The sequence below is a fragment of the Balaenoptera borealis genome (genome assembly GCF_965194805.1).
Source record: "Balaenoptera borealis genome assembly, chromosome: 2".
Taxonomy (NCBI): Eukaryota; Metazoa; Chordata; class Mammalia; order Artiodactyla; family Balaenopteridae; genus Balaenoptera; species Balaenoptera borealis.
The window spans coordinates 132,512,823-132,539,934 of NC_138867.1; the positions used below are offsets into that span (position 1 = coordinate 132,512,823).

At 46.5% G+C, this 27,112-nt stretch overlaps 1 protein-coding gene and 1 long non-coding RNA gene across 5 annotated transcripts; one reads left to right on the forward strand and one right to left on the reverse strand.

The window, feature by feature from the left end:
* Nucleotides 1-1,217: 1,217 nt before the first annotated feature.
* Nucleotides 1,218-26,578, reverse strand: FAXDC2 (fatty acid hydroxylase domain containing 2). 3 transcript variants are annotated; one of them, XM_082379143.1, is made up of 9 exons: nucleotides 26,423-26,578; nucleotides 16,185-16,262; nucleotides 14,076-14,167; nucleotides 13,841-13,944; nucleotides 10,437-10,558; nucleotides 4,860-5,065; nucleotides 4,263-4,368; nucleotides 3,697-3,863; nucleotides 1,218-2,914 (listed from the first exon to the last, which is right to left on the reverse strand). In XM_082379143.1, the coding sequence occupies exons 2-9, from the start codon at nucleotides 16,260-16,262 to the stop codon at nucleotides 2,758-2,760; spliced, it is 1,032 nt and encodes a 343-aa protein (XP_082235269.1). In that variant the 5' UTR covers nucleotides 26,423-26,578; the 3' UTR covers nucleotides 1,218-2,757. The 3 variants fall into 3 exon arrangements, with proteins under 3 accessions (XP_082235269.1, XP_082235270.1, XP_082235271.1); XM_082379144.1 differs by lacking the exon at nucleotides 26,423-26,578 and having other exon boundaries at nucleotides 16,174-16,262; XM_082379145.1 differs by lacking the exons at nucleotides 16,185-16,262; nucleotides 26,423-26,578 and adding an exon at nucleotides 14,406-14,493.
* On the forward strand, nucleotides 14,174-22,969 carry LOC309622892. 2 transcript variants are annotated; one of them, XR_014241196.1, is made up of 3 exons: nucleotides 14,174-14,356; nucleotides 14,843-15,027; nucleotides 16,595-22,969. It is a non-coding gene; the product is annotated as an uncharacterized lncRNA (long non-coding RNA). The 2 variants fall into 2 exon arrangements; XR_014241197.1 differs by lacking the exon at nucleotides 14,174-14,356 and having other exon boundaries at nucleotides 14,643-15,027.
* Nucleotides 26,579-27,112: the final 534 nt, after the last annotated feature.

Below are 27,112 nucleotides of genomic sequence, written 5' to 3' on the forward strand. Positions count from 1 at the left end.
GCCTTCCGACCGCAGATCCGGAGGAGCCTGTGCCCGGGGTGTGCACGTGCAGCCTCTGCGGGGCTCTGCCACCGTGCTGTCGGGGCGTCTGCCCAGGGCAGGGGCTCCCGACACAGCTGCTACGGCTGCTAGCGCTTCCAGGTGGTTCCTCGGAGATCTGGAGAGCTTCTGCCAGCCTTGAATTCGTGTCCGCCTTGTGTCTCAAGTGAGATGGGGGAGCTGTAGGCAGTGCCACAGACCAGAGCGACAGCAGTCCAGCAGCTGGAATTCCGGGATGTCACGCACTGGCTGTGGCTTGGCCTGGTGTTGGGGCACAGCCAGGAAGATAGAAGTTGCTGTGACTCCTCACTGGACAGACTTCCCTGTGGGGTATAAAGGAGGGACCAACACTCTGGCCCTACGGAATCCAGGTCGGCCGCTGAGCCCTGAGGATTGACGCCGGGGAAGGAAGGATGAGCGCTCCCACCGGGACTGGCCCCTGAGCCGCTGGTGCCTTTCCCTGGCCCATGAGGCCAGGCACCAGCGGTGAGAACAGTCTGAATGCCGGCCTGGCCTTGGGGTGTCATTACAAAACTGAAAATGAGCCTCGTTTACTCATTCACTGACAGCTATTTGTTTCCTGGGCCTGGCACTTGAGCGTCCCATCAGAAATGGTTTTCCAGACAATTCCACCTTGTGTCAGGTGAACAGGAACTTTAACAGCACCGATGGCCTGCAGGGGCCAAAGGTGAGGCTAGGAGACAGTGGGCAGGGCTTCTGCAGGCCGCTCTGGGGAGAGGAAGACGTTCATTCAACCTTACTTCCACGGCTTGCTGGGAATACTCTGAAGGAAGCCACAGAGTGTTTCCTTGTGCTGCTGTGGCGCCCAGATACCATGTGGTCACGATGCCGGAACGATCACGTAGGGAGAGAAAAACCCAAGTATGCGCTGCAGTCAAAGGAGACCGGTTTGTTTTCCATGCTTTCTCCTTTCACATTCACATTTTCTGCTGCCAGTGTTGAGACCTCGACCTTTCCTTGAGGCTATTTGGTAACCAGTGTCGGGGCCAGGCCCAGCGACCTGCCTAAGAAAAAGGGTGAGAGAACGAGGCCCCTCGTCCCTCTGCGCCCCAGCAGTACCTCCAGGTCTACAGATGTCAAAAGGAGAAAGACCGCCATTCTTCCTCTTTCTCTACGCCCCTCATTCCCGACCCTCGCTCAGTGCACTGAAGAAGGACTGTTTTCCAACTGTTTGTTTATTCGTAGGACAGGTTGTGGGTGCAGGTAAGCAGCTATGAGCACGTCCAGCACTGATGCACCAGGAGCGGTGCTCAAGCGAAGGGCGTGCGGTCCCGGGGAGGGGGCTGGGCCCACCCAGGCCCAAGGAGGACGCCGCCTGCTAAGCGCCTGGTCGGCCTCCTGGGCAGGTCCTCTGGGGAGCTAGGGCCCGTGGCAGGAGGTCGTCCTCTTTGATAGCTCTGCCTGGAGATGTGGCCCTATCAGATGTTAAAGTATTTTATAAAACTACAGCGGGTGGTTTTCTGGACAGAGGAGAACTGAATGTTCAGGAAAATATCAGACTTTGGAAACTATAATGGTGGCCTTGCAAATCAGAGTGACTTCACGTTGATACCGGGAGCCACAGGATTCCTGGCAATGTCAGAAGCAGCTGAGCGAACCCAGCGTGGGGACTGCTTCCACCTGGGCAGCTCTGTGGTTTTGTTGTAGACGATAAGGTCTCATTGGAAAAGGCATCACTGCTAAAGTCATCCTGTGAAAATGGTGCTGAAACAACTGGTTCATCATTTGAGGGGGAAATAAGGATTTTACCCTCTGGTCAGCCGTGTGTTTCTTGCCTTAGTGGAGGAAGAGAGTTCTAGCTCCTTTGGTCCTGCTTCAGAGAGCCTAATAAGGGGCCTCCGTTGGGTGTCCCCAAAGGTCAGCAACTCTGACCCTACCCTCTGTGGCTTAAAGGGGGCCCCAGCTGAGCGGGGCCACAGGGTTTGGCCTTTGGTTTCCGCCTGTGGCTGAAGGTATTGGGGTTTGGTCTGCGCCTCTTTTTGGTATCTCAGTTGTAACCCCAGGAAGAGCTCCTGCGATTGGTATTTTCCTTTTCAGAGAGGGGTGATGTCCAATTGCAGTGGGGCAGAGTTGAAGTGGGGTCTTTATCACACTGCGTGTCTGTGCGTGTGCGTGTACGTGCACATGCGTGTGTGTGTTGGGAAGCAGTGGGGACTTGATCCCAGAACCGTTGCCAGGGTGTCCTGGCCCTGGCCTGAGTAGAGAATGAGAGAGGCTTTTGGGGACAGGAAGGGGCAAAGCAGTATCTTCTGGTTCTCCCACCCCCTGGCATCAGGAGGAGCTACGGCTGGAGCCACACGGCCTCCTGCCACCTTTGTCATTCTCTGTCTTGCCAGGGCTACCAAGGAGTCATCTGGTGTCCCTCTCCCCTTCCACAGCAGAGGACCAGGGGGACCCCCCCCCCCCAGGAGCCCTCTCAAAGTGGCTTCTTCCCTCTGACTGGCCTCCATTCCAGGGAGCTATATTTTTTCGTTACGCCAATCCCTGGTCCCCTTTGGGATGATAGGGGCAGTTGGGGGAGCCCTGGTCCCCTCCTTGGGCCTGCTTTTCCAGGAAGCTGACCTTCCCCCTGCCCTCGTGGTTTGTCATCAGAGTGTGTGCCTGAAGGAGCAAGTTGGTAGGTGCGACCAGGAGGCCTCAGGCCACCTTAGCAGACCTCTGCAGAGGGCATGGCTAGGATGGCACTCGGGCCGTGTCTTAGTCCATCTTCTTCGGGGGATCAGGGATGCTCTCGGAGAGCAGGGTGAAGCCCAGCAGGATCGTGTGTCTCTCGTAGGCCTTGGTCTTCTTAAACACAGTGTCAGTCCCGTGGAGGTGGTCCAGCACCCCCAGCACCCCATAGCACTGGTTGAACCTGGAGGAGAGAGGAGGGTGCTGGAGGCGGGCGAGCTCACGTTCATTTCACCTGTGCCAGCCTCGCACACATTTCTGAGCCCTCCTATCCCACACCCATCCCCACCATGCTGCCCACCTGCTTCAGAGTAACCCAGCCGGTGGTGTACGTATTCCTGGGGCCATTCCAGACTGAAAAGCTATGCTCTTCCTTTGAAAAGCTCTCTGTGATTTCGATGCACACAAGTCAGAACCTGCGGCAAAGCCAGCTTGTTCAGGTAGGTCCTGGGACCACCTCCATCAGAATCCCCTGGAACACTTAACTAAATGCAGATGCCAAGGCCTGCTCCCCCAGATGCTTTGATTCAGTGTATTTGGAGTGGAACCCAAGAGGGTGCATTTGAGGGAAAGCATCTCAGGTGATTCTGGTGCAGGAGTTTCCTAGACCACGCCGACGAGCCTGGAGGCTGTCAGAGCGCGCACAACTTCTACTGAATTGCCTGCAGGAATTCTATGCATGTATGCATCTTTCTGGTAGTGCCCATGGCTTACACCAGATCCTCAAAGGGTCTAGGACCTAAATGCAGGTTAAAGACCCGTAGTGGCAGGAAGATCCAATATCAGACAGAAAGAGAATGGCAAGGTGATCTGGGTCCCAGGATGGTCACCTTTGTCCCCACCTGCAGACCTCTCCCTCCACTAGACCCACATTTAAACTGAGTCACCAGTGTCTGCTGTCAGGAGCTCTAGGAGTAAAGGTGGGGGTTACTGCCCAGAGACCCACAGTGGGGAGGGGTGCCTTACTTGAAATGGTGGTAGTCATGGAATTCAGGTGAAGGCAAGAAGGGTAGGTGGTAGCCACAGTGGGAGATGATGGTGATGATGAGGACCAAAGAAAACCAGATGGTGATGGAGGACAAGTGGGAACCCATGACTATTGGACCCACCATCGCCGGCAGCATGTTGGAGACCTGCAAGGAGAGGGCTGTTTGAAGAGGGGCCCGAGGGGATGGAGGGGACGCAGGTGGGTGTCCGGGAAGACTTCTTGACACAGATCTGGGGAAGCTGAATGAGTTTCTGGACTTGATTTGCTGGACTCCTTCAGACATGAAACTTAGGACAAGTTATTAACTGTTTGAACCTCAACTTCCTCATTAGCAAAATGAGGATTTAAACAGTTGTTGGGAGGATTAAATGAGATAACTTACGTTGGGCATCTAGCATCGCCCGGCATATGCCAACAACAAATGGTAGCTGTTGAATGGGCAGAAGAAAGAGCCAGTGTGATCCCGTTCTGTGCAGGAGACTAGCTTAGGGAAGGGGGTTGGCGCCCGCTGCCCCTTCCTCTGGGGAAGCCGAGCTCTACTCACCACATGCTCAATAGGATGTGCATAGAGAGAGATCACACCAATGGGAGCTGTCCACTCGTGGTGTTTCTTGTGGATTTTCTTGTAGAGTTTTGGGTGGTGAAGGAGGCTGGGAAGAGAGTTAACAGTTGATAAATCAGCCAACCTCCCTCTCCCCCTCCCCCACCAGAACACGAGAAACCAAAGGTAGGAACTGGGGTTGTATCCATGGAGCAAAGTTTCACATCCAGTGAAAACACACTGGATTGGTGCTCCGACAGCCCTGCCTTGTGAGTTCTTCTGGTGACGTTGCCTCTCTCTACCTCAGTTGTATGAGCTGTAAAATGGGGATGATGGCCAGAAAGGATTCAATTAAGGGAATGAATGGGAAACTACCCCGCCACACACAAGAACGGAGATTCCGGACACTCATAGGTGGTCTCACACTGTCAGCTGTGGAGCGAAGAGTCGTCTTCGTGTTTACTAGTTAGCAGGAGGCTCTTGATGCCAGGTGCTGTTGGTCGCACCCCTACAACTCCAAGGAGGCCAGGTTTCACCCTCACTGGTGGGTGAACCTGGGAGAGTGAGGAGCTGGCTGGGCTCAGGAAGGAAAGCTCTCACCGGTGTGCGTAGTAGAACAGCACTTCCTCAATCAGCGTGAAGACTGCCAGCTCCAGGAGGAACCAGTGGAAGGTGGGTAGCTCTCGGCGGCAGGGGTCTCCCCGCAACTTGAGGATGGGATAGAGCCAGACCATCATGGGGAAAGAGATCACCAACTGGTTGAAGAGAACCGTGTGGATAGCCTGGCGTAGTTTCATGGGGTCCACCTGCCCGGGGGGAAGAAGGAAGAAAGGAGGTGGACGAGAGTGTGGGAAGCAGGTCTTTCCCTTCTAGGAACCAGGCTCCTCTGCGACCAGCTCTCGGGAGGCCCTCGCTCGGGGCTGGATGCTAGGAGTGATGTCTGGCTGTAGCCAGCAACCCCTGAGTGCTGCGCAGCCCAGGGGCGGAACCACCTGGTAATGCGCTGCCTTTGGAAACTCCCCTCCCCCGGCCTTGGTCTCTGCCTGAAGCTGCGTGCTCCTTCCTGCTTCTGCAGCTTCCACCACTGTCCTCCCCATTTCTCTGGCCAGGCCCAACCCCACGTACTCCCGACAGGCATCTTGGGGAGCCTCCAGGGTGCTTGGAGAAGGCTCTCAGCCTCATTCCTTCTTCAGCCTTTTGGTCCCTGCTCGTCCAGAGAGCCTTCACCAGGATCAGATGCAGAGATCAGGGTCGCCCGCCTCCTCATGTGGTCCAGCCTCACTGGACGGGAGGAGCCGGGGAGCTGCTCTCTGGCCTCTTGTCCCACTTGCTGTGAGCAGGTCTTGCTGGTTTTCAGGGTGGGGCTGTCAGGATGAGGGGCTGCCTGCGCATTCTCCCCAGATCGCTGTGGAGAGCTGGCCCCACGTGCTCACATCCCTTTGAACCTCAAGACTACAGCCAGCGTTTCCTTGGGAGCCAGTAACCCCTGACCCTTCCATTTGTCAGAGCCCTGGAGCTCCTGGGAGTAGCCCCATGACCACAGGTCACTTGCTGGTCCTCATGAACTGGTTTGGCATTCTCAAAGGGGATGCCCTCCTGAGAAATGTCTGCAAGCTGGAGGGTTTCTGCTCCAAGGTGAGGCCGGGTTCAGCGTGGTCCTCATACTTTAGGCCTGCCTGTTCCTCTGGCTTTTCCATGTCCTGCGTGTATTGATGGACCAGAATTCACTCTCTAAACCTTCAGTTCCATCCCACGGTGAAGCCAGGTCTGGGCAGCCTTGGTTTGAGAGCACCACAGAGGAAGCCATACACCTCTTCTGGCAACCTTGACCAGGAGGTGGGTGTGACATATGATCATTCATTCAGCTGATATTTATTGAGCACCCTCTATGTTTCAGGCAGTGTTCTATGCGCTGGGAAGGAAGCAGTGAACAAAACAAAGATTCCTGCCCTCACTGAGTTTATACTCTTATCGTTTTAAATAGAATGGTCAGGGTAGGCTCCATTGAGATGGTGAGATTTGAACAAAGATGAGGGAAACCGGTATCTGGGGGAAGTGTCTTCTGGCAAAGGGAAGAGCTGGTGAAAAGGCTCTATGACAGGCCACACTCCTGGCGTACGTGGCTGGAGAAGAGTGAGGTGTGAGGTGTGAGGTGGGGAGAAGTGGGAGGGGAGGTCAAAGAGGTAGGGAGGAGCCAGTGCATATAGGGCCCCGTAGGCCACTTTGAGGACCTCGGCTTTTATTCCAAGAGAAGTGAGGGTCATCCCGAGGTTGTGAGCGGAGAAGTGACAGGATCTTACAGGGCTACTCTGGCTGCTGTGTTGGGAATAGACAGTAGGAGACCAAGAATACAAACGGGAAGACTAGAAGTGCTAAAATAGGCATAGGAGAGGATGGTGACTCAGACCAGGGAGGTGGCGATGGAGGTGGTGAGAAATGGTTGGGTCCTGGATCCATTTTGGAAATTGAGCCAGTAGGGTTTCCTGATAGATTGGATGTGGTGTACGAGGGAAAGAGAGTTGTCAAGGGTGACTCCAAGGCCTTTGGACTGAGATGCTCCCCAACTGAGACTGGGGAGGCTGTGGATATCAAAGGCTTTGGGGGCTGGGAGATCAGGAATCCTCTTTGGTTCATGTTGGATTGGAGATGTCCAGGAGGCATTTGGATATTTAATCCTGGATCAGGAGAGAGTTCTGGGCTCGAGAGGTAAGTTGGTGAACTGTTGGCGTTGAGGTGGTTGTTTAAAGTCATGATGCTGAGTGGATGAGGACGGAGAAGACGACTGGGGCTGTGCCCTGGGTGTCAACATAAAGAGGCTGGGGAGGTTAGGTTGAGGAGGAACCAGAAAGGAGACTGTGAAGGGGTGAGTGGTGAGGTGTGAGGACAGAGTGGGGCCTTGGGAGCCGGTATAAGAAGCTACAACAGGATGGGGGATGAGCAACTTGTGGAAACAGTCCTGGTAGGTCTAATGAGACAGGCCTGCGACAGGAGCACTGGTGACCTTGCCCTGGACAATTGTGGTGGAGCGGTGGAGGTGAAGGCCTGATGCGAGGAGGTTTCCAGAGGAGGTGAGATGATTGTTTTGTGATTATTTTCGGAAGTGCAGGCTGAAGGATTTAGAGTTTCATGATGTCTGAACTTAGTTTCAAATGATGAAGCAAAAAATTATAGATGCATAGATATTTATATTTTTATATACAGAAAAAGCACATGTTGTAAAATGTTTAAGACTGGAGAATCTAGGTGGTATATAAATGAGTGATCAGGGTACTACTACCTTTTCAACTTCTGTATATGTGTTTTCAATTTTTCATAATTATGAAATTTTGGGAAAAGACAGTGGACAGAGAGAAATCAGAAACTGTATAGACAAGTCTTTAAAGAGCTTTGCTGCAAAGGGGGGCAAAAATATGAGTGGGAGTGAGTATGGGAGATGGACGCAAGGTTTTTGGTTTTGGTTTGGTTTTAAGCTGGGAAAAATTACAGCAGGTTTGTAATAAGCCAGAGAGTAAAATCCAGAAGAGGAAGAAAAAAAAGGACAAAAGAAAGAGAAGAAAGAATTGCTGGAGCAACTTGCTGGAGTAAACAAGAGGTGGTGGGTGTAGCGTGCAGACAGTGGAGGAATGGGCCGGCGTGGGAGCAGAGAGAGGCCACGGGCCACAGCAGGTGGGCAGGCAGAGCGTGTGCGCAAGTGCTGCCCCCCGGCTGCGGTGGGGCACGGCTGTGGGAGCTGTCTTCTGCTCGAAGGCAAGGCCACCCTCTGGAGGAGGTGACGTGAAGGGAGGAGGTGTTGAGGATCTGAGGAGGGAGGAGAGGTGTGAACTAGCCATCCAATCCGGGAGAGTGGGAGGGTAACGAGTGCGGGGCGGCGGGGCTGGGTGCTGGTGTCTTGTGAACGCCGTTGCATTCAAGTCCCACTCGATGACCTGTTTCTGATGTCTTAGGTCAGGGGTCAGACCTTCTTAGAATGGGCCAAAGACTAAATGGCGTCTGGGGCTTCCTTCTTCCTTGTGTGACTATCTGAGGGTGCACACAGTGTAGGAGCAGATGAGACGAGCCCTGGCTCTCTTTCCAAGAACAGTCTAACCTTGAACTAGTCAGCGCACCTTTCTGAACCTCAGCTTCTGCCAAATGCCACAAGACCTTCTCTGTGTGGCCCTCCATTCATTGTAGACTGTGAAGTTGATTGCGCTAGGTGATTCTCTTGAGAGCTGATGTGCTAGTGGTTCAGGGCACAAGCCCCAGTGTCACAAAACTTGAGTGTGAATCATGGTTCTAAGCCATGTCACATTTCAAAGCCTCTGCTTTCTCTTCTGAATGATGAAGATGTTTACAGTACTTGGCCTTGAAGACGTACGCATTTAGTCAGTGGTGCCTGGTAAGGAGATCTCCGTGGTCTGACAGGTGAAACATTCTCAAGGAACAAGCCCTGCTTTTAACCCTTTGGCTCTGGTCCCTGCCTGCTGAGCTGCACATGGAGGAGGCCCCTGCCGTCTCAAGTGAGGGGACCTGTGAGCCAGGCCAGTAGCTCTGGTTCAGGAAGGGACCGTTCTGAAAGCCTGGATCAAGGGCACTGTTTCTCAGCCACTCTACTTTCTAGAGTGCTGGCCTGGGTAGAATTCCCTGAGAGCTGAGGTGACTCACCCAGGCACCTGGACAGATAATTAAAAATAATTATCTGGGCTTCCCTGGTGGCGCAGTGGTTAAGAATCTGCCTGCCAATGCAGGGGACACAGGTTCAAGCCCTGGTCCGGCAAGATCCCACATGCCGCGGAGCGACTAAGCCCGTGCGCCACAACTACTGAGCCTGCGCTCTAGAGCCTGCGAGCCACAAATACTGAGCCTACGAGCCGCAACTACTGAAGCCCGCGCGCCTAGAGCCCGTGCTCCGCAACCAGAGAAGCCACTGCAATGAGAAGCCCGCGCACCACAACACAGAGTAGCCCCCACTCACCACAACTAGAGAAAGCCCATGCGCAGCAACGAAGACCCAACGCAGCCAAAAATAAAAACAAATAAATAAATAAATTTATAAAAAAAAAAAGGGGGGGCTTCCCTGGTGGCGAAGTGGTTGAGAGTCTGTCTGCCAATGCAGGGGACACGGGTTCGAGCCCTGGTCTGGGAATATCCCACATGCCGCAGAGCAACTAGGCCCGTGAGCCACAATTACTGAGCCTGCGCGTCTGGAGCTTGTGCTCCGCAACAAGAGAGGCTGCGATAGTGAGAGGCCGGCGCACCACGATGAAGAGTGGCCCCCACTTGCCGCAACTAGAGAAAGCCCTCGCACAGAAACAAAGACCCAACACAGCCATAGATAAATAAATAATAATTAAAAAAAAAAAAAGAAAAGAAAGAAAATGATTGTCTTGTCTGGGAAAGAAGCCAGGATGTGGTTTTGGTGGAGCTGGGGTAAAAAAAAATCTGGGTTTAAGAATCAACTTCTTCCTTGTTGTGTAAGAAAAGGCTTCTGAGGTTGTCAGAGCACTAAGCAGGCAAGCCGGGCTCAGGGAGCAGTGAACAGTGGGGCTCACTTCCCCGGCCTGTGTACATCCAAGATGTGTGCTTGGCTTTTTCTCTCCTTCTGGGCCAGGAGTTCCTTGTCAGCAAAGGTCCAGGCCTTGTTTACCATGGATGACCTACGTACTATTGGTGGTACTGAATAATTGGGAAGGAGGACCTGCTTAAAAAACAACCACCACCAACACATTCACAATTAATATGATAGTGGGGTTATCCATTGTTTCAGCAGCTGTGTCCCTCCCTCACAAGGACAGCTGTTATCTGTGTTTTCAGCATCTAATTATTGCTGTCCCTTCTCCCATGGGTAGGTGGAGACCTACCTGACATATCTGGGACTCGGTCCAGTGCTGGGCTGAGACAATCATTTCTGTTCCTAAAATGCTGACCACAGTGCCGTAGGCCAGCACAGGCAGGTAGAGAGCCAAGCCTGGGAGTCAGAAGATTAGTCTTGACTGACATTAGTCTTGGCTGGCTGGCTCTGAGATTCGGGGCATATTATTTCCTCTCTCTAACCTTCTAACCTGGGGGAGCCTTGTACAGAATCACTTGGCTCCCACTGGCCACGGTCTCTCCTGGGCCAGCCAGCAGAATTTGGAGAATGTGGCTTTAGATCCTGCTTTCTGTGCTTTGACCAGGAGAAGCTGCAGCAACACTTACAGGGTCATTCTTGCCGACCTGAATTCGGTAGCGGGAGATGAAGTTAGGCTTTCCAGTTGTGTCAACCACCAGTAGAAGTCCACTCAAGGTCCAGAAGAACAGAATGGGCACCTGGGTGGCACCTAAGGTTGGGAAGAAGAAGGAAACCATCAAGACAACTTCAGGAGCTGGCGGCGCACGTATTCCCTGAACACATGCTCGGTGGTAACTGAGGCTGCGTTGTAGGCAGGCCCTTGCCAGGGCCTTGGTGTCTTGGTGCTCGGGGCTGGGGGCCTGCCTTCAGTCTTGGGGTGACAAATCAGCTGTGGGGAGTTGGATGGGTCACTTAAGGAGTGTCTCTATTTCTTTTCTTAGCTGTAGAACGAGGACAACAACCTTCTAGGTGGTTGGAGAAAAAAACAACACAAAATTATGTTAAGATGTATGATACACTCCAAACAGAAATGAATTTTGGTTGACATTTGGGCGTCTGTGCCCACTGAGCCCTTTAAGAATAGCCAAGGAAGGGAGAAGCAAAGGGAGAAGCAGAGGAAGAGTTTGGTACGGTACAACTCACCACGGGCACTTGGGTTCCCCAATCACCATGACCCTTTGATGACATGCGCAGGGGTACTTCAGGCGTCCAATGAGTATTTTCCAAAGTGGAAAACCTACCTCTCAAGGGGCTCCTTGGTTAAAACAGTCTTCACACCCTACCTTCTTGGAGAGTCAGGGTCCAGACAAGTGTGGTCACGGCTCTGAGAATTCCTGTTTGACTTTGTTAAACTCAACCTTTCTCAGGCCTTTCTTTACCCAGCACTCTGTCTTCTCAGAACATCTCAGAACAGACTGGCCATTCGTCCCTGTCTGCCCAGGACAATTTCAATATGTATCCATCATTCCAGCATCATTATTAATAACCCCTCCTTTATTCTCACAAATGTCCCATTTCGATGATAAGTCGTATGGTCCCCCAACCCATTAACCTCCGATAGAACTGATGTTCTGCAGGGTATTTTAGAAAATACCGATCAACACAAATTTAGATAGGGCTTTTTGTGCCACATCCCACTTTTCCATGAAGTCATCCCAAGTATTTCTGTTCTCCTCCTGTGAACAAATAAGCACTTTGTCCACCCCAGCTGGCAGTTATTCAAGTGACGTTGTAGTGTTACCTAACTCTTGTACTATTAACTTTATTTTTCCTTGATTTGCCGCCTCCTCTAATTTCAATATTCCAAGGAGCAAGGGTGTTTTACTTAATTCTCTGTCTCTGTATTCTTCCTCCAGTACCCTTCTTGCTCCAGCAATCACTGTGCCATTTGGCAGTTGATACCTGAAAAATACTTGGCTAGCACTGTGAGGAAATGTGATTGGCTCAAACATCCTTAGGGCACTTTGGCAGTATCTGAAGTGAGGAAAAGATCAGAGTGACAGACTAAGACAGAGACAAAGACAGAAAGAGGGGAAGAAAGAAAAGACATACACACACTCATGCACATAAATGTCCATCTCAGCAATTGAAAAAAAAGTACAAGAACATTTAAGTAGCCTAAATGTCCCGGATCTTAGTTCCCTGACCAGGGATTGAATCCAGGCCACGGCAGTGAAAGCACCGAGTCCTAACCACTGGAATTCCCAGAGAATGGACTAAATTGATTAGAATATTTCCACACAATGGAATAGACAGGACAGCTTACAATATTGATCAAATCTATATCAGTTGATATGGACAGATGTCCATAATCAATTCAATGAAAAAAAGTTAAAAAAATAGTAGATGTCGGGACTTCTCTGGTGGCGCAGTGGTTAAGAATCCGCCTGACAATGCAGGGGACACGGGTTCGAGCCCTGGTCTGGGAAGATCCCACATGCCGCGGAGCAGCCAAGCCCGTGAGCCACAACTACTGAGCCCATGAGCCACAACTACTGAAGCCCGAGCACCTAGAGCCCGTGCTCCGCAACAAGAGAAGCCACCGCAATGAGAAGCCCGCGCACCGCAACAAGGAGTAGCCTCCACTCTCCGCAACTAGAGAAAGCCCGCGTGCCGCAACGAAGATCAAAAAAAAGCAGCCAAAAATAAAATAAATAAATTTTAAAAAATGGTAGATGTCTTTTAAGTTTAACCAAATATGCAGTATACTAACAGTGGTTATTTCATGGATATGAGAGGTAGGTGATTTTCACCTTCTTTATGCTTATTTGAATTGTGTGATTTTTATTTTTAACAGTGAGCATGTATTTACTTTTATCCTCAGAAATAAGAAACTTTATTTTGAAAAAAAAAAAAGGTTAAGTTGGTGGTTGCCTAGCGGGCCACCCTTTGAGGTGCCCGCCTACGTGTCAATCCAAGGGCTCCTTGAGGAATACCGACTGAAAATCACAAGAGGTGATCTTGAACTTTTTTCCAGTTTTAACATTTCAAATGGCAAATATTTTTTCTCTCTGGTATTTGCTTATCAGTGGTGATAGGTGGTTTTCCCATCATCGTAACAGAAACATATAAAATGTTTTCCCACCACTCTCCCCATGTATATTTGCAATCTGCATTGTTCTTTTCAATGAGTGCTTAAGATTCCATTAACCTGTCATGTTTAATATTCAGCCCATTTTCAGAGTTCTCTTCCTAGAAGAAAACAATTATCAGAAACATTTTATTTCTATGTTTGCTTTGTGACAGCTGACACTTCTTTAATCTCCCATTCTAGACTGTGACAAAGTTTTTTTGGTTGAGGTTTGTTTGTTTTGTAATTATTAATTTTCTTCCAGTCAAACGGTGACATAGTTTTTTAATAGGGTAGACATTTTACCCTAATACTTTATCTTAAATATCTCTATATCCTACAAATGAGTTTGGCACAGAATAATTTAATAAATATTATGTGAGTGAATGAATGTATGACAGAGGACAGTCACTATTGTAGATAATGCTGGCATAAATATCTATGTTAAAATAGGTTTTTTCTTCTACTATGTTTTGAGCTTGCTTTCAGGCTTTGGCACTGTCAGTAAATACATTTTGAGTGAACATTTGCTGTTAAGGCCCAAGAGGTAGCTAGATTGCACCAGGTCCAAGGACACAGCCTCACATGAGACAGAACAGCCTTTTGCCCTTGTGGACCTGACATCTAGAAGCAGGATTACTGTTCTCACAAGCATTCATTTTCACAGAAACTATTTCTTTTTTGATTTTTCTATTTGGGGGGATGGAGGAGGTGTCTCAGCTTCTTTTCTTAGATATCCTTAAACATCCATTCCAGATTAACCCCCAAATTTAGCACTCTGGGGTTACCACTGCCTTAAACTTTAAGTCCTCATTCCTTAGAGTAATAAACTGAGAAGTCCCAAAGTAGAGAACAAAAGAAAAAGAATTAAGCTATAACCATGTACCCAAACCCTAAGTGCTGGTGGTCTGGGAATCTCACCTAGAATGTAGAGGAGCCACTCCTTCCCTTCGAATGTAGACAGCAGCCTCTCCCACTGGGCTTGCCAGAAGTAGCCAGAAGCACCCCAAAATCTCTGAAGATGCCTTGAAAGAAAACTCATTCATGTTTGTGGGTGAAGACTGGTGGGTGGACAGCTCCTAAATCCATGCTCTGCCCACAGACCGCCACCGCACGGCCCCCAGCTCCCGAATTAGAGCTGGCCGAGAAGACTCACCATGTGACTGAGTTCCAGAGGGCCACAAGCAAGAGAAGGCCAGAGCCCAGGATGAAAGCCGTCCTCCTCATGGAGCCCCAGATGTGTCCCTCCTAGGGGAGGACAAGAAAGCGTCAGGTCCCAACAAGCCTCCTGCCTTCACACGCAGCTCACTGCTGGAGCCCGGCAGGAGTGAGGTGCCATGAGGATCTCAATCGTGCCACCATGGCACATCTGCTGACCTTTTCCCAACTTCCGTGGAAGGCTCTCCCTTATCAAGAGCTCTCAGGCTGTGTGCAGAGGTGAGTATGAAAGTTAGAGCTTAAGGTTGGGGGAGGGAAGAGAGAAAACCTGATCCAGAGAATCTAGCACGCAATTCCGTCACCCAGAGAAGGACAGGTGAGCCTTCCAAGAGCCGTGGGATTTCATGACCAGTCTTCTTGTTGAACAGAGATGCAGATTATTTGTACATTGGAATCACCTGGGAGCTTTCAAAAAATCCCAGTATCCGGGTTACTCCCCAGCCCGATTACATAAGAGTCTCTGCGGGGGCAGGGGAGGTGGGGCTGGGCCTCCCTGTCTTTTAAAGGTCCCCAGCTAATTCCAATGGACAGGCAAAGCTGGGATGGCCATCACAGAGGGATCTGCAGAATCCCTGATGAGGCCACAGGGACTTCAACTGTGTTCCTGAGCCAGGCCTATTTTCCCATGCCCATCACCCTTTTGCCCTTGAAGAAGAGAGTAAATAAACATATTTTCTGACTTGTAATATGTCCTCTGCCTTCCAGAGATATTAGTCTGGGCTGCCAGCTGAACGGGACAATGATGGCTTCTAGGGGCAAAGAACAGACCGCTGGCCATCACTGGGCGGTCCTTACATGTTCTCCTCCAAAAGCCTAAAACAGTGGTCATTGCGAGCTCGATGGTCAACCAGCAGGTCCCAGACTTGCAGAAGGAAAACCCTGGCTGCCAGGTGTGTCACCAGTTTCTATAGTACCTTGGGCAGGAATGACAAATGTCCATTACAGCCTATGTTTCTAAGCCCAGATGCAGTCTGCTCATATTCTTTCATAGGAGAGGACTGGAGGTGGTGGTCCCTATAGGTGTGTGCAGTTAGTGAACCAGGTCACATACACTATTGTAGGGGAAGCAGATCTAACGGGGGGCCATGTTTTAATCCAGCCTTTGGAGATCTAAAGGAGCAGACCGTTTTGACTGACTCATTCAGAGCAACCTGAATCTGCACTGACTCTTTTCTTCTCTGATTACCCCATCCCACTTTTGATCAGAAGACCAAAAAGAAGTTAGTAAGTCATTTTCCATGGCTAGTGAAATGTTTTTAAAGGTCTAGTACTCCTCGGGTCCTGAGGTTTGAAAAATGACCTTCTCTCTCTCTGAGCTCTGAAAATGACCTTCTGTTTCTTTCTCTCTCTCTCTCTCTCTCTGTCTCCCCCCGTTAAGGGCTGGATTGCCAAGACCACAGAAACTTGTTCTTTTACACAGGCTGTTCAAAGGTCACCCCCAAATTTGCCGGACAGTTCATCTTGGGCTTTTGCAATTATTCCTTTTTTAGGATTCAAAGGACCCTTTTCATGAGCTTTCCAGATTCACTAGGAATTTTTCAATTGAGTTTAATCAAATCAAGTCAAGTCAAATTTAAAACCTCAATTTCACATATAAGATTAGATGTGTTTTCAGGGATCGTGGTGTTTTCTCTCTCTAGCAGCCTGAGGGCCAGGTAAATAGACAGGGCAAAGGTCTCTGTGAAGGGCAGGAACATGCAGCATGGAAGTTATCTGGGGTCAACAGCTGGTTCCCACCCCCAGTTCCCAGCCCCCAGTGGGCCTCTCTTGTCCCCAGAGCAGCTGTAGAAAGGGGTGGTTCCAAAGGCCTGAGCCTGGGGCATTCTAAGGGCCAAGAGACCTTGGTGGGACAGCTACGGGGCTCTTCAGCTACCTTCATGCAGGCAAAGGGGCTGGAGTTATAAGCAGGCAGCTAGACTCAAGTGATTCTGCTCAGCTACTGAAGCGAGCACTTCACTAATGTGTCAGCTATCCCGAAACCTTGTGGGGGTGTTGTCAGTTATGCCGCAGGCGCAGATGTGGAAAGGGTCACTGACCGCATTCTCACCAGTCTGGTGGGTGAGGTGCTCACGTGCACCTGCTTTTGCTTCTCATTGTGTGGCACACTTCCAGCTTCTCCCTTCATCTGGAATAAAAAAGCACAGGTGAGCCTGGATGTCATTTTCACATGCAACCAAGGCAGTAAGGAAGAGAGGGGGTCGAGGTGAATGGCCAGCAGTGGTTTTTAATGCTGGCAACTCATTAAAATCACCTGAGAGTTACCAAAAAAAAAAAAAAAAACCCACCAAAAAAACTGATTCTAAAATTTACATGGAGAAACAAATAAGCAAGAATAGCCAGGAATACAGCAGAAGAGTAGAGGAGGGGCAGGCACAAGGGATACTAGGTCTAGCAACTCTTAAAACACATTATAAGGCTTTTTAAAAAACTTAATTCTGTTCTTCTTATTTCTTCAAGGTATTAAAGAGTTGTTCCTGTGAGATAAAAGAATATCAATGGACTCTTAACCGGGACTTAAACAGTAGGTCTAACTTGAGTTGGTTCAATTTTGTATTCTTTGTTATTACTTGTCAGTTTAAAAACAACAACCAAGGTTTTTCTGAAACCAGTCAACAATTCTATGGCCAAGTAAATGGATAGGAATGCCGTGCATGAAGCTCCTTCTAAAATGCAGTCAAACAAGAACTGGCTAGAAGGAGAATAATTAGGAATGCGTTTGAGATCTCCATTTGAAAGTATGACAGGATAAATCTTTCTGGAAGTCTTAATAAAACCAATATTTAATAAGTGGAGAAATTAAGGTTTGATCATTTTTATTTTCTAATGTGATGTTGCAGAATTTTCCTGGTTATATAAAGATAATGATCAAATGAAAAATAAAAGTTATTTTAAGGAATCCAAATAGTAGTTATTAGACAACTGAATAAAAATTCTGACATCAAAAGGTGGTGAACACAGATTAAAAACCAATTGCATCTCTACTTAGCAAAATGAAACAAAAAGTATAAAAAATGGCATTGTCCATAATATATGCTGAATGAGATATTTTTGGCCATGTAAACATATTTTTTTAAATATCTTTATTGGAGTATAATTGCTTTACAGTGTTGCGTTAGTTTCTGCTGTATAACAAAGTGAATCAGCTATATGCCTACGTATATCCCCATATCCCCTCCCTCTTGCGTCTCCCTCCCACCCTCCCTATCCCACCCCTCTAGGTGGTCACAAAACACCGAGCTGATCTCCCTGTGCTATGCGGCTGCTTCCCACTAGCTATCTATTTTACATTTGGTAGTGTATGTATGTCCATGCCACTCTGTCACTTTGTCCCAGCTTACCCTTCCCCCTCCCCGTGTCCTCAAGTCCATTCTCTACTTCTGTGTCTTTATTCCTGTCCTGACCTTAGGTTCATCAGAACCATTGTTTTTTTTTTTTTAGATTCCATATATATGTGTTAGCATACAGTATTTGTTTTTCTCTTTCTGACTTACTTCACTCTGTATGACAGACTCTAGGTCCATCCACCTCACTACAAATAACTGAATTTCGTTTCTTTTTATGGCCATGTAAACATATTAAGTGTGCTTTTCCCTGCTTTTATTTTTATGCATCACAAGTCAATGCATACAGAGATAAACTTTTTTGACTTAAAAAATAAAAACTTTTATTCTAAAGATTATACAATACTTTGGTCCTAGAGTTTTGATCTAAGTTTTGAGGATGATATTCCTCTTACTACAAGCTAGTTCTATACTGTCAAAAACATCTACAAAAGTATATCTGCCACACTTACACACAAACTGTACAGAACTATAAAATCTGGCAAGGTAGAAACTTTCTGGAATCTTCCAGTGTATTTTCAAGGTACAGCAAGCCAAAAGAAAGCATTGTAGACAAGTATGCATGCTGACTCAGGCAGTGTTTCCAATGTAACTCTAGTGTTAACACATTCATATACATATACACCCAGGGAATATTTCAGAAGCATCAGTTCTTTACACCTTACACTTGATCACGGATGTGGGTACGTCTCTGACAGTTCATCCTGTTCTTGTGCCAGCACCACCTGACTGACCCTGCTCCATAGTGAGGTCAAGGCCAGTGCCATCTGCTGTTTCTTTTTGTTGTTGTTGCTGTTGGTGTGTTTCTTGAAGAGACATAGCCTCTTGGTTTTGTGGTGTTGTTAGGGTTGAAATGCTATTCATTGTGTCTTCCATTTGTTGCATTTGAACATCCGGTGTTTCAAACCGGTGTTCAAATTGTCCTTCAAGGCAGAAGTCTTTGTCCGTGTTCATACTCCTCAATGTAGCATCCAAAGATCTGACTACACCGGCCAGACTTGCCTTTGCTTACTGCTACTGCACTTTGGTCTCCAGCTGCCACAGCATTTACCCTAGGCTTTATTCTCACAAAATTAAGTGCTAAGTTTTTCTGATGGTTTGTGTCTTTGGCGTGTGTTCTTGTGACTTCTCTGTGCCAATCTGAATGACCTTTTAGATCTTGGCCTTTTTCAGTCTCTTCTTTATCACATGTCTTGGCATTTCTATTAAGTGTTTTGCAACAAACTTTGTGTTTCTCCATATTTGAAATAAGGCCATGACTTCTCTGTGAAGGTGACAGCCTGGGACGGTGGCTGGGTTTGGCGGGAGGGTGCTTGGGGATTGCACTTACCCTGAGTTGCTGCCCAGCTTGACTTGGTTGACTGTCCCCCTACTTGTCTTACCATAAAGTTTTTTTTATGGTAATAAATAAATTTATTTATTTATTTATTTTATTTTTGGCTGCACTGGGTCTTCGTTGCTGCACGCGGGCTTTCTCTAGTTGCGGTGAGTGGGGGCTACTCTTTGTTGCCGTGCGTGGGCTTCTCATTGCGGTGGCTTCTCTTGTTGCGGAGCACGGGCTCTAGGTGCGTGGGCTTCAGCAGTTGTGGCACGCGGGCTCAGTAGTTGTGGCTCACGGGCTCTAGAGTGCAGGCTCAGTAGCTGTGGCACATTCCTTTTTATTGACAAATAACATTCTGTCATATGGATATATCATATTTTGTTTACCCATGCCTCTGTTGATGGACATTTGGGTTGTTGCCACTTTGTGGCTGTTATGAATAATGCTATGAACAATTCTGCATAAGTTTTTGTGTAGACACGTTTTTATTTCTCCTGGATATATGCCTAGGAATGGAATTGCTGGGTCGTATAGTAACTATATTTAACTTTTTGAGGAATGTTAAGTGGTTACACCATTTTACATTCCCAACAGTAGTAATGTATGAGGGTTCCAACTTCTCTACATCCTCACCAACACTTATTATTGTTGCTATCGAATAGTGTCATAACCTGGCTGAAGAGGAGCATTACAGATCATCGTCTTGCCATGTGACAAGGGTGAAGGAACCTAGAGAAAGGAGGCCAGGTGAGTTTATAGATGGCAGAGCCAGGATCAGGCCCAACTTCCAATATCTCTAAGGATGTTTTATTCTTTTGTGGATGATTATGCTTGGTTTTATTATTCTAGACGCATTTTTACCAGCTTTGACTTTAGGAGATACAGCTTCCCCTTGACCCTCATTTCTTACAGAATACTTAGGCTGGAGAAGGGAAGAGAGGAATGGTGACGTATAAAGTGCCTCCAGGGGTTTGAGAAGTTAGGACAGCAGAGGGAGGTGATAAGCTGCTCACCAGCTCTACTGTGAATCACATCACAGCAGAAGGGAGGCAGTCAGCTCAGAGGAAAAGCCTGTCAGGGAGAAATACTGGGAGGTTTGATTCCCAGTCAGGGAGATAGCATCTGGTTTAAGAAAAGGCACCTGAATGTTTGGTGCAGTGTCAGCCCAGTCTCTACCTGGAGGCAGGGCAATGGATTTCAGCCACACTATAGCCCCCCCGAGCCCCACCCCACCAGGCCTGCGTCTTTGTCACCTCCGCTCCCTCATCCAGCACCCTCTGTTGCCTGGCCGGCAGCAGGAGAACCTGCTGTAGCTCGGAGGTGTGGAGCTCCACCTTGTGCTGAGTTCTCAAAAAAAAAGAAAAAAGAACACACAATAGAAGAGAAGGAATAAAGTGAAGCTGCAGGCATTCACTCCCTGTTCTGACCCAGGAGGGCAGTCAGGATTCCTTTGCTTACCTGAGTGTTAGGGGTGCTCTATAGTCATATTCTGTACCGCCTGAGGCTTCCAGAGGAGAACGGCACAAGCGTTTCAGGATGACAAGTCTCAGCCCCAAACTATGGTAAATGGCCCTGCCCCACATTGGGGACAACAGATGTTACTCAGTAACCTGAATTTATAAGAATTCCCAAGAATTATCCTTTTTAAAAATTTTTTTAAATTGTATATTGGAGTATAGTTGATTTACAGTGTTGTGTTAGTTTCAGGTGTACAGCAGAGTGAATCAGTTATACATATACTTACATCCACTCTTTTTTTAGATCTTTTCCCATATAAGCCATTACAGAGTATTGAGTAGAGTTTGCTGTGGTATACAGTAGGTCCTTAAGAATTCTCCTTTAGATAGTGATTTTCTCCACCTTCATTGTGCTGAGCAATTCCTATTGGCCCAGTTCCCAAGTTTGGCCCACATCCTCAAGATGGATACGGTCCCATTCATGAAGTTACCTTTCACACAGTGGTAGAATTCTGGGATGAAGCAGGTCATTTTCAATCTGGCAGTTTGCCTTCGGCCTGGAGTCCCAGAAAACACAGATCTTTAAGTACCTAGTTGTGCTAGGTACTTTGGGGGCTAAGCCTGTAAAGTGTCTTAATGACAAGGAACCAAATATTAAAGGAAACACCTCAAGTTGGGAACGACTTGGAGATCTTAATGTCTGCAAACCATGTGCAGAAAGGTAGAACCTTCACATCACCATGGATTTCCCTCCTCAGTGCTTGTTAGGAAGTGTGAAAGGCTCTGTGGACCCTGTCGAGATATCCATCCTGTTTGGGATGGAAGCTGAGGGGATTTTTGGTTTGTTTCTTTGTTTGCCTGTTTGTTTCTTTAGCTACCAGGACTCTTTCTGCCATGCCATGCCACAGGAACTTCACTTACAAGTCAAAGTCTCATCTAGCTTTTCCCCGATGTCTTATCATCACCGTTATCTTTGCCAAGAGCTTGCAAAGCTAAAAAGACACGGTCTTTGACCTTTTGAAGCTCATCTATTCCTTCCAGGAACATTTACGAAGAACTTACTATGTACAAGGATTCCTGGAGGTGCAAACTCTCAGTCTAGGTACATGAACCCATCATTTCAAAAATCCATATGAAAAGTGCTAGCCTAAGTTCTGGTCCAGAGCTAAGAAAACACTGAGTAGGGCAGGAGATCTGGCATGCCCAAGAAATCTTTAAAGGAGCACAGTGCCCAGGCTTTCTTGTGGTCTCCAACCTTAAGGTTGGAGACCACAAGAAAGGTCTCCTCCAAGCCTTTTCCTCCTAAATTGCATTTTAGCTTATCCAAGGAATGCTGGGTTTTAGTTATATCATACTTTTTTTTTTTTTAAATCAAGATAGATGTAAGAATCTGCCACATGAATATCAAAACTGCCATCGAATATATTCCTTATCCCATTATTTAGTTCCCCAAATGAAGTAGTGCACTTTTTATGAGAATACAGCTGATAAATTCTTATAAAGAAATTAGTGCACAGGAGTTTTCCTCTTTGGAAGCAAACTTGTGGTTGCTAAGGGAGAGGAGGATGGGGGAGGGATGGATTGGGAGTTTGGGGTTAACAGATGCAAACTAATATATATAGAGAGAATGGATAAACAACAAGGTCCTACTGTATAGCACAGGGAACTATATTCAATATTCTATGATAAACCATAATGGAAAAGAATATAAAAGAAAGAATGTATATATATGTATAATTGAATCACTTTGCTGTACAGCAGAAATTAACACAACATTGTAAATCAACTATACTTCAACTAAAAAAATTAATTAATTTTTTTTTTTTAAAAGAAGTTCTCCTCTTTGGAAGAAGTGGTATGCTTACTTGTGGAATGCAAAAAGGCAATCCATTTTAGTCCTTCTCACCCCTTTTTGCTTTGGCTGCCTGTAAGTTCAGAGTTAAATTTAATGCTCAATTACACTTCTTGGGATTTTTTTCCTTTTATATAATCCAGTATATAAAAAATGATGTGTGTCCAAGGATGTTCATCGTGACATTGTTTTTAATGACTAAAAATTGGAAACACCTTGAATTCCATCAATAAAGGTTGGTTAAATAATTATAGTACATCTAGTATGAACTATTCTGTAGCCATTAAAGGAATAAGGCAGCCCTATGTGTACTTTCCAGAACTCTTAGGTGAAAAAGTGATGTGTGGAACATGTGTGTGTGTGTGTGTGTGCTGTTTATGTATACATAGAATATTAAACTATTGCTGGAAGAATATATAAGAAATTGGTTACAGTGGTAGCTTCTGGTGAGGTGAATTCGGTGGCTGGGGGACAAGGCAGAAGGAAGGCTATCTTTTTACAATGTGCCTTATTTTTTGCCTTTTGAATTTTGTACCATGAGTATATTTTACCTATTCAGAAAATTACAGAAATATTAAAAATTTTAAATGAATTCAGTGCTCATTCATAGGAAATATTTTATTGAAGATTCACAGAGTAATTCATTTTTACTTTACTCTTCGTCATATTAATTGCAGTTCCTTAAGGGCTTTGAGAAATCTTTGTCTCCCCTGAAATTTTATGCTGATTTTTCCATGTTCATTTTTCATAGTCATAGCGTTCATTAGATTATTAAAGGTAACTATGACAAGGACCAGTGCCCTGTTTATTCTTCTTCTTCTTTTTTTTTTTTTTTTGGTAATGATTTTACATGGTCCAAAAGCAAAGCAATAGCAGTAAAGCACCTGGTTCTTTTCTCTACAGATCACTGCCCACCCCCCAACATCAAAACAGTATAAAAGGTATTTATTGAGTGCCTGATGGGTTCTAATCAGTTTTTATTTTTCTGCAGCTGTTCTACTGCATATATCCTTTTATTGGAAGCTATCTCAAACCCTTCTGAGATGGAGGCTGGATGTAAAGTATTAACTAGGTATTAAAATTAAACACCTAAGTGAGACTAGGATGGCTGTCAGTACAATAAGACCCTGGGAGGTGGCGGCTCTGTTGACTCCACAGGCAGGGTGCTGATGCCTTAGAGAAACTGTTTTGCTGAGACTGAGTGATTAGGGGCTGATACATAAGCTTAACCTTGGAACATCAGCCTTCTGGTCAAAGGGAAAGTGACTCTTTATCTTTTGGTGGTAAGAAGGCCCTTTGGCTGCAGGAGTCATAGCATTTATCTGTTGACATCTGACTTCATTAGAAGCAATGAAACATTTCCTGATATGCCATTTTTCTTCGGCTAAGCCAGTAGGCCCATATGCTATTTCCTGAGATATTTGTCTAGGTAGCTGACTCCTCTAAGCTACACAACCATATCATTCTTCTGAATATTTTATGACAAAGCAGCTTGTTTTCTGTGCCTCTCTACATCTGTAGACTTGCTTTCAGTTTTAACTGAACAGAGTCAGTCAGAAAGGTTCCAGGGGGGACCTCAAACATGGTGGGCCGATGTGTATTCACCCAAAGAATTTCCTTGACATTGTTTGCCTGTGGTATTGTTCAAGTTAGAAATTTTGGCAAACAAAATCAACAACAACAATTATTAAATATTTACTATGTTAAGGTACTATAATAATTACATTTTTATGGTACCTCCTCTCTTTTTCTCTACCTTTTGAAGTCTCCCATCTAAGAACTAGAAGTTGTCTTAAGCTCATCTATTCTGATGCCCCCATGTTCCATTTGAAGAAATGGAGGCATAGAAATCTTCATTATTCAGCTTCAAATTACAGGTATTTAGTGGCAGAACTTGAATTCAGTGCTCATTATACCGATTAAGTCTGCGAAAGGTATAGAATGTGCTGATGTCGGTGAATGCAGGGTGGGCATTTGGATTGTAAAAGGACACAAAGGAATGAGATCAGCCTCTATTAGCCACAAATAATGGATTAGATATTGTGTGTGTGTGTGCTTTTTTTTTTTAATACAAAAGGTAAAATAGAGCATGGTTTTTCTAAGATAATAATCATTCTTTCAAGAAATATTTATTGCGTGCCAGATACAATGCTAGTTACAGAGGATACAAACATGAATAAGACATGCTTCTTGGTCCTATTTAATAATGTAATAGTATATGACTTTGAATTTCCAAGTGAGAAAGTATGTAGGAGGAGGATATGAAATAACATTTATGATGAGAATGCATTCAGAGAGAGAAAGAAATTAAATGCACTAAAAGTAAATATTCTAATACTTAATAACAATGAATTGATTCTCCCTTAAAGGGATTTCGATAGATATTATAAGATTATCCAAATTAGATACTTTTTAGTGTGGTTGTTTTGAAAGCAGATGATTCTGACTGTTTTGAAAGCAATGATTTATTGCAGAATCCCCAATCTAGGTAAGTGGCACAGTGAGGCTATAGTACATGTTCATAACCTAAAAAAATCTGAAGACAGGGCAGGGGAATGGGATGAGGGTGGGAGAAGTAGACAGTTTAATTTTAATTTTTATTTGTCTGCAGCCTGATTCTTTCAGATTCTAGCTTCCTGGATATTCTGCACGGTTGAGGAAGGTTCCCATTTTATAGGTACAAGATATATTATCTTTATGTGAATGTGCATGGTTTATTCATAAATATCTCATGAAATTATCAGGGAAAAAAAAAAAAAAAAAAAGACCTGATGGACCATCTGGTCTACCCTTCCATTTTTTTTATAGCTAAAGAGATAGGCTTAGATAGCAGAACTGACTTGTTGCAAACTCCACACAGTTTCTGGCAAAATCCAGGCTTCCTAACACTTTGCCTGGTGCCACATGTGTTTTCAGAAGAGCATAAATTCTATTTCATATGGGAGAGGGCTACTCTCCTGAGGACTGAAACTTCCATTACTTCAGCCTCTGTTCTCAGGCTGTTTGTATTCTTGGGAAAAGCTGAACAGTCTGCCTCTAGCTTAAAGCCTCTGATGAAGAGGGTTTCGAGGAGCTGCTATGACCAAGTTCTGTACGTACGTGAGACTTTTACAGAGGGGAAAGATATTCATTCAAGAAGGTAAAATGCATGAAGGAAAAGGTTGAATTTTGAGACAAAAATTACTCCCTTTGGACAGTTTTAGCAATGCTCCCTTCACTGCTTTTGCCTTGGGTACTTATACCCTTTATGATTTACTGCCCCACTTGACTGCATGCCCGTGAGGCTGAAAGCCTGCCTATTTTGTTTACTATGAGATCCACAGTACCAAACACAAACCTGGCATGTAGCAGATACTCAGGAAATATTTGTTGAATAAACGAAAGAAAGAGAAAAGAATTAAAAGCCTTATTTTTTGCCCTCAGAATGTGTCCAACATTTGCTCTTGAACGTTTCAGCACCTTTTCCTATGCTACCCACTTACCTTTCTAAGGTCAGAAGCTAATGCTCAGAGCATTTGTTTTACCAAATTGAATTGAATCTTTATATCCCAACCAGAGAAAGTTAGTTGGAATTGCATATGAAACTGAAGCACCCTACAAGTCTCTTATCTTGTCTTGCTTGCCTTATGCCCCAAAAGACCCGTACAGCATCCTGAAAACCAGTGGCCCATTGTTCACACCCACCTACACACACTGTATTCCTCTCCCTCGGTAACCTCTGTGGGAAGCCTTCCTGAGCTACTACCAGGACATCAGCAAGTCTGAAAGGGGAGCATCTGTTGATAAATCCCGGTATGTCGATCAAAGCAGCTTTGACATGGTTGTCCACCATCTAGTCCCCACATCGACCTGGGGCCTTTGCAATTTTAAGACTGTTGTAATTGGCCCCATCCCTTCCAGGTGAGCCTGGCAGGTTAGAGAGGAGAAGCAATTCAACCACAGTTGCTTCCTGGCAGTCTTTTTCCAGTAGGGTTTTCGAGTTCTGATTTGGGATTTTCTCTTTCATGTGGTTTTGAAGCCAAAGCCAGTCCGTTTGACAGAATTACCTGTCAATTGCTAGAAAAACAAGACTACGGAGGAGGTAGATTGTACAAACGTGGGCAGAGGACGCAGACATTAGTGAGACAGGAAGGGACTCTGTGTACTAAGAAAACATCCCTGGACATTGTTCAGAGGCAGATCTCACCTGCCCTGTAAGTGGAGAGGACAGAGAGGTGGCAGAGGTGAGAAGGGTATGCTTTGCCTTTCTTTAAGTGAACTTGGACGCGTCCTGACCTTGGCGGCCAGCTTCCCTGCCCTGCAGCTCCCGCTCACCTCTGCAGTGGGCTGTCTCCCAGCTCCTCCAAGGTCCTGGCACAGCTCAAGCCCGCTTTCTCCTCCTTCAGCCCCGACGTTGGCAGCTGCTGTCGCCGTGCTGCCGCCTCACCCTGTTATTACTCGGTAGGCTGGGAGGCTGGCCAAGGTGATCATGTTACAGCGCAGCCGACTGGCTCTGGCCGGGCACGTGACGGGAGAAAGAATTTGGGTCTGTTTTGACGAGAGACAAAAGCGCCCTTCTTGCCAAAGGACATCTACTGAAAGCTGAGAGGAAATGCGCAGTTCAAGCCAGAGCTGGAAAAAGCACATTTGGCTGACCTCTGGGCTTGTTTTTCTTCTTTTTAAAAACTTCCTGCATCTTCCTCAACTTAAGAAAATGTCGCTGTCCCCTAGGAGGCAGTTTCGATAAGAGGCATGGGTGTCAGATCATGTTGAAGGCAGAAGATGGGCAGTTCAAGTGGATAAAAAGGTGACATGGACCACAGGGCCTCATTTTCTCATTTTTGTTTGCTTCTGTTGCTGCTGAGGGCAGCCAAGGGAGGAGAGATGTATCAACTACTACTGTTCAGTCTAGATGCAGGAAAGGAACCCCTGGAGAGGTGAAGTTTACACTTTGAAACAGGTGAAATTAGAATACAGGATGACCCGTGATGTAAAAAGGTGAGACCTTTGAAAAAGAAGTGAGCT

Bases quoted from the DNA above. Each gene is read 5' to 3' on its own strand.
- FAXDC2 (XM_082379143.1), bottom strand. From the start codon at position 16,262: ATGAAGGGAGAAGCTGGAAGTGTGCCACACAATGAGAAGCAAAAGCAG. The intron at 5,066-10,436 runs GTAAGTGTTGCT...CCCCCCGGGCAG, and splicing joins AGGTCGGCAAGAATGACCCT to GTGGACCCCATGAAACTACG. The intron at 4,369-4,859 runs GTGAGAGCTTTC...CTCTCTTCCCAG, and splicing joins CTGTTCTACTACGCACACCG to CCTCCTTCACCACCCAAAAC.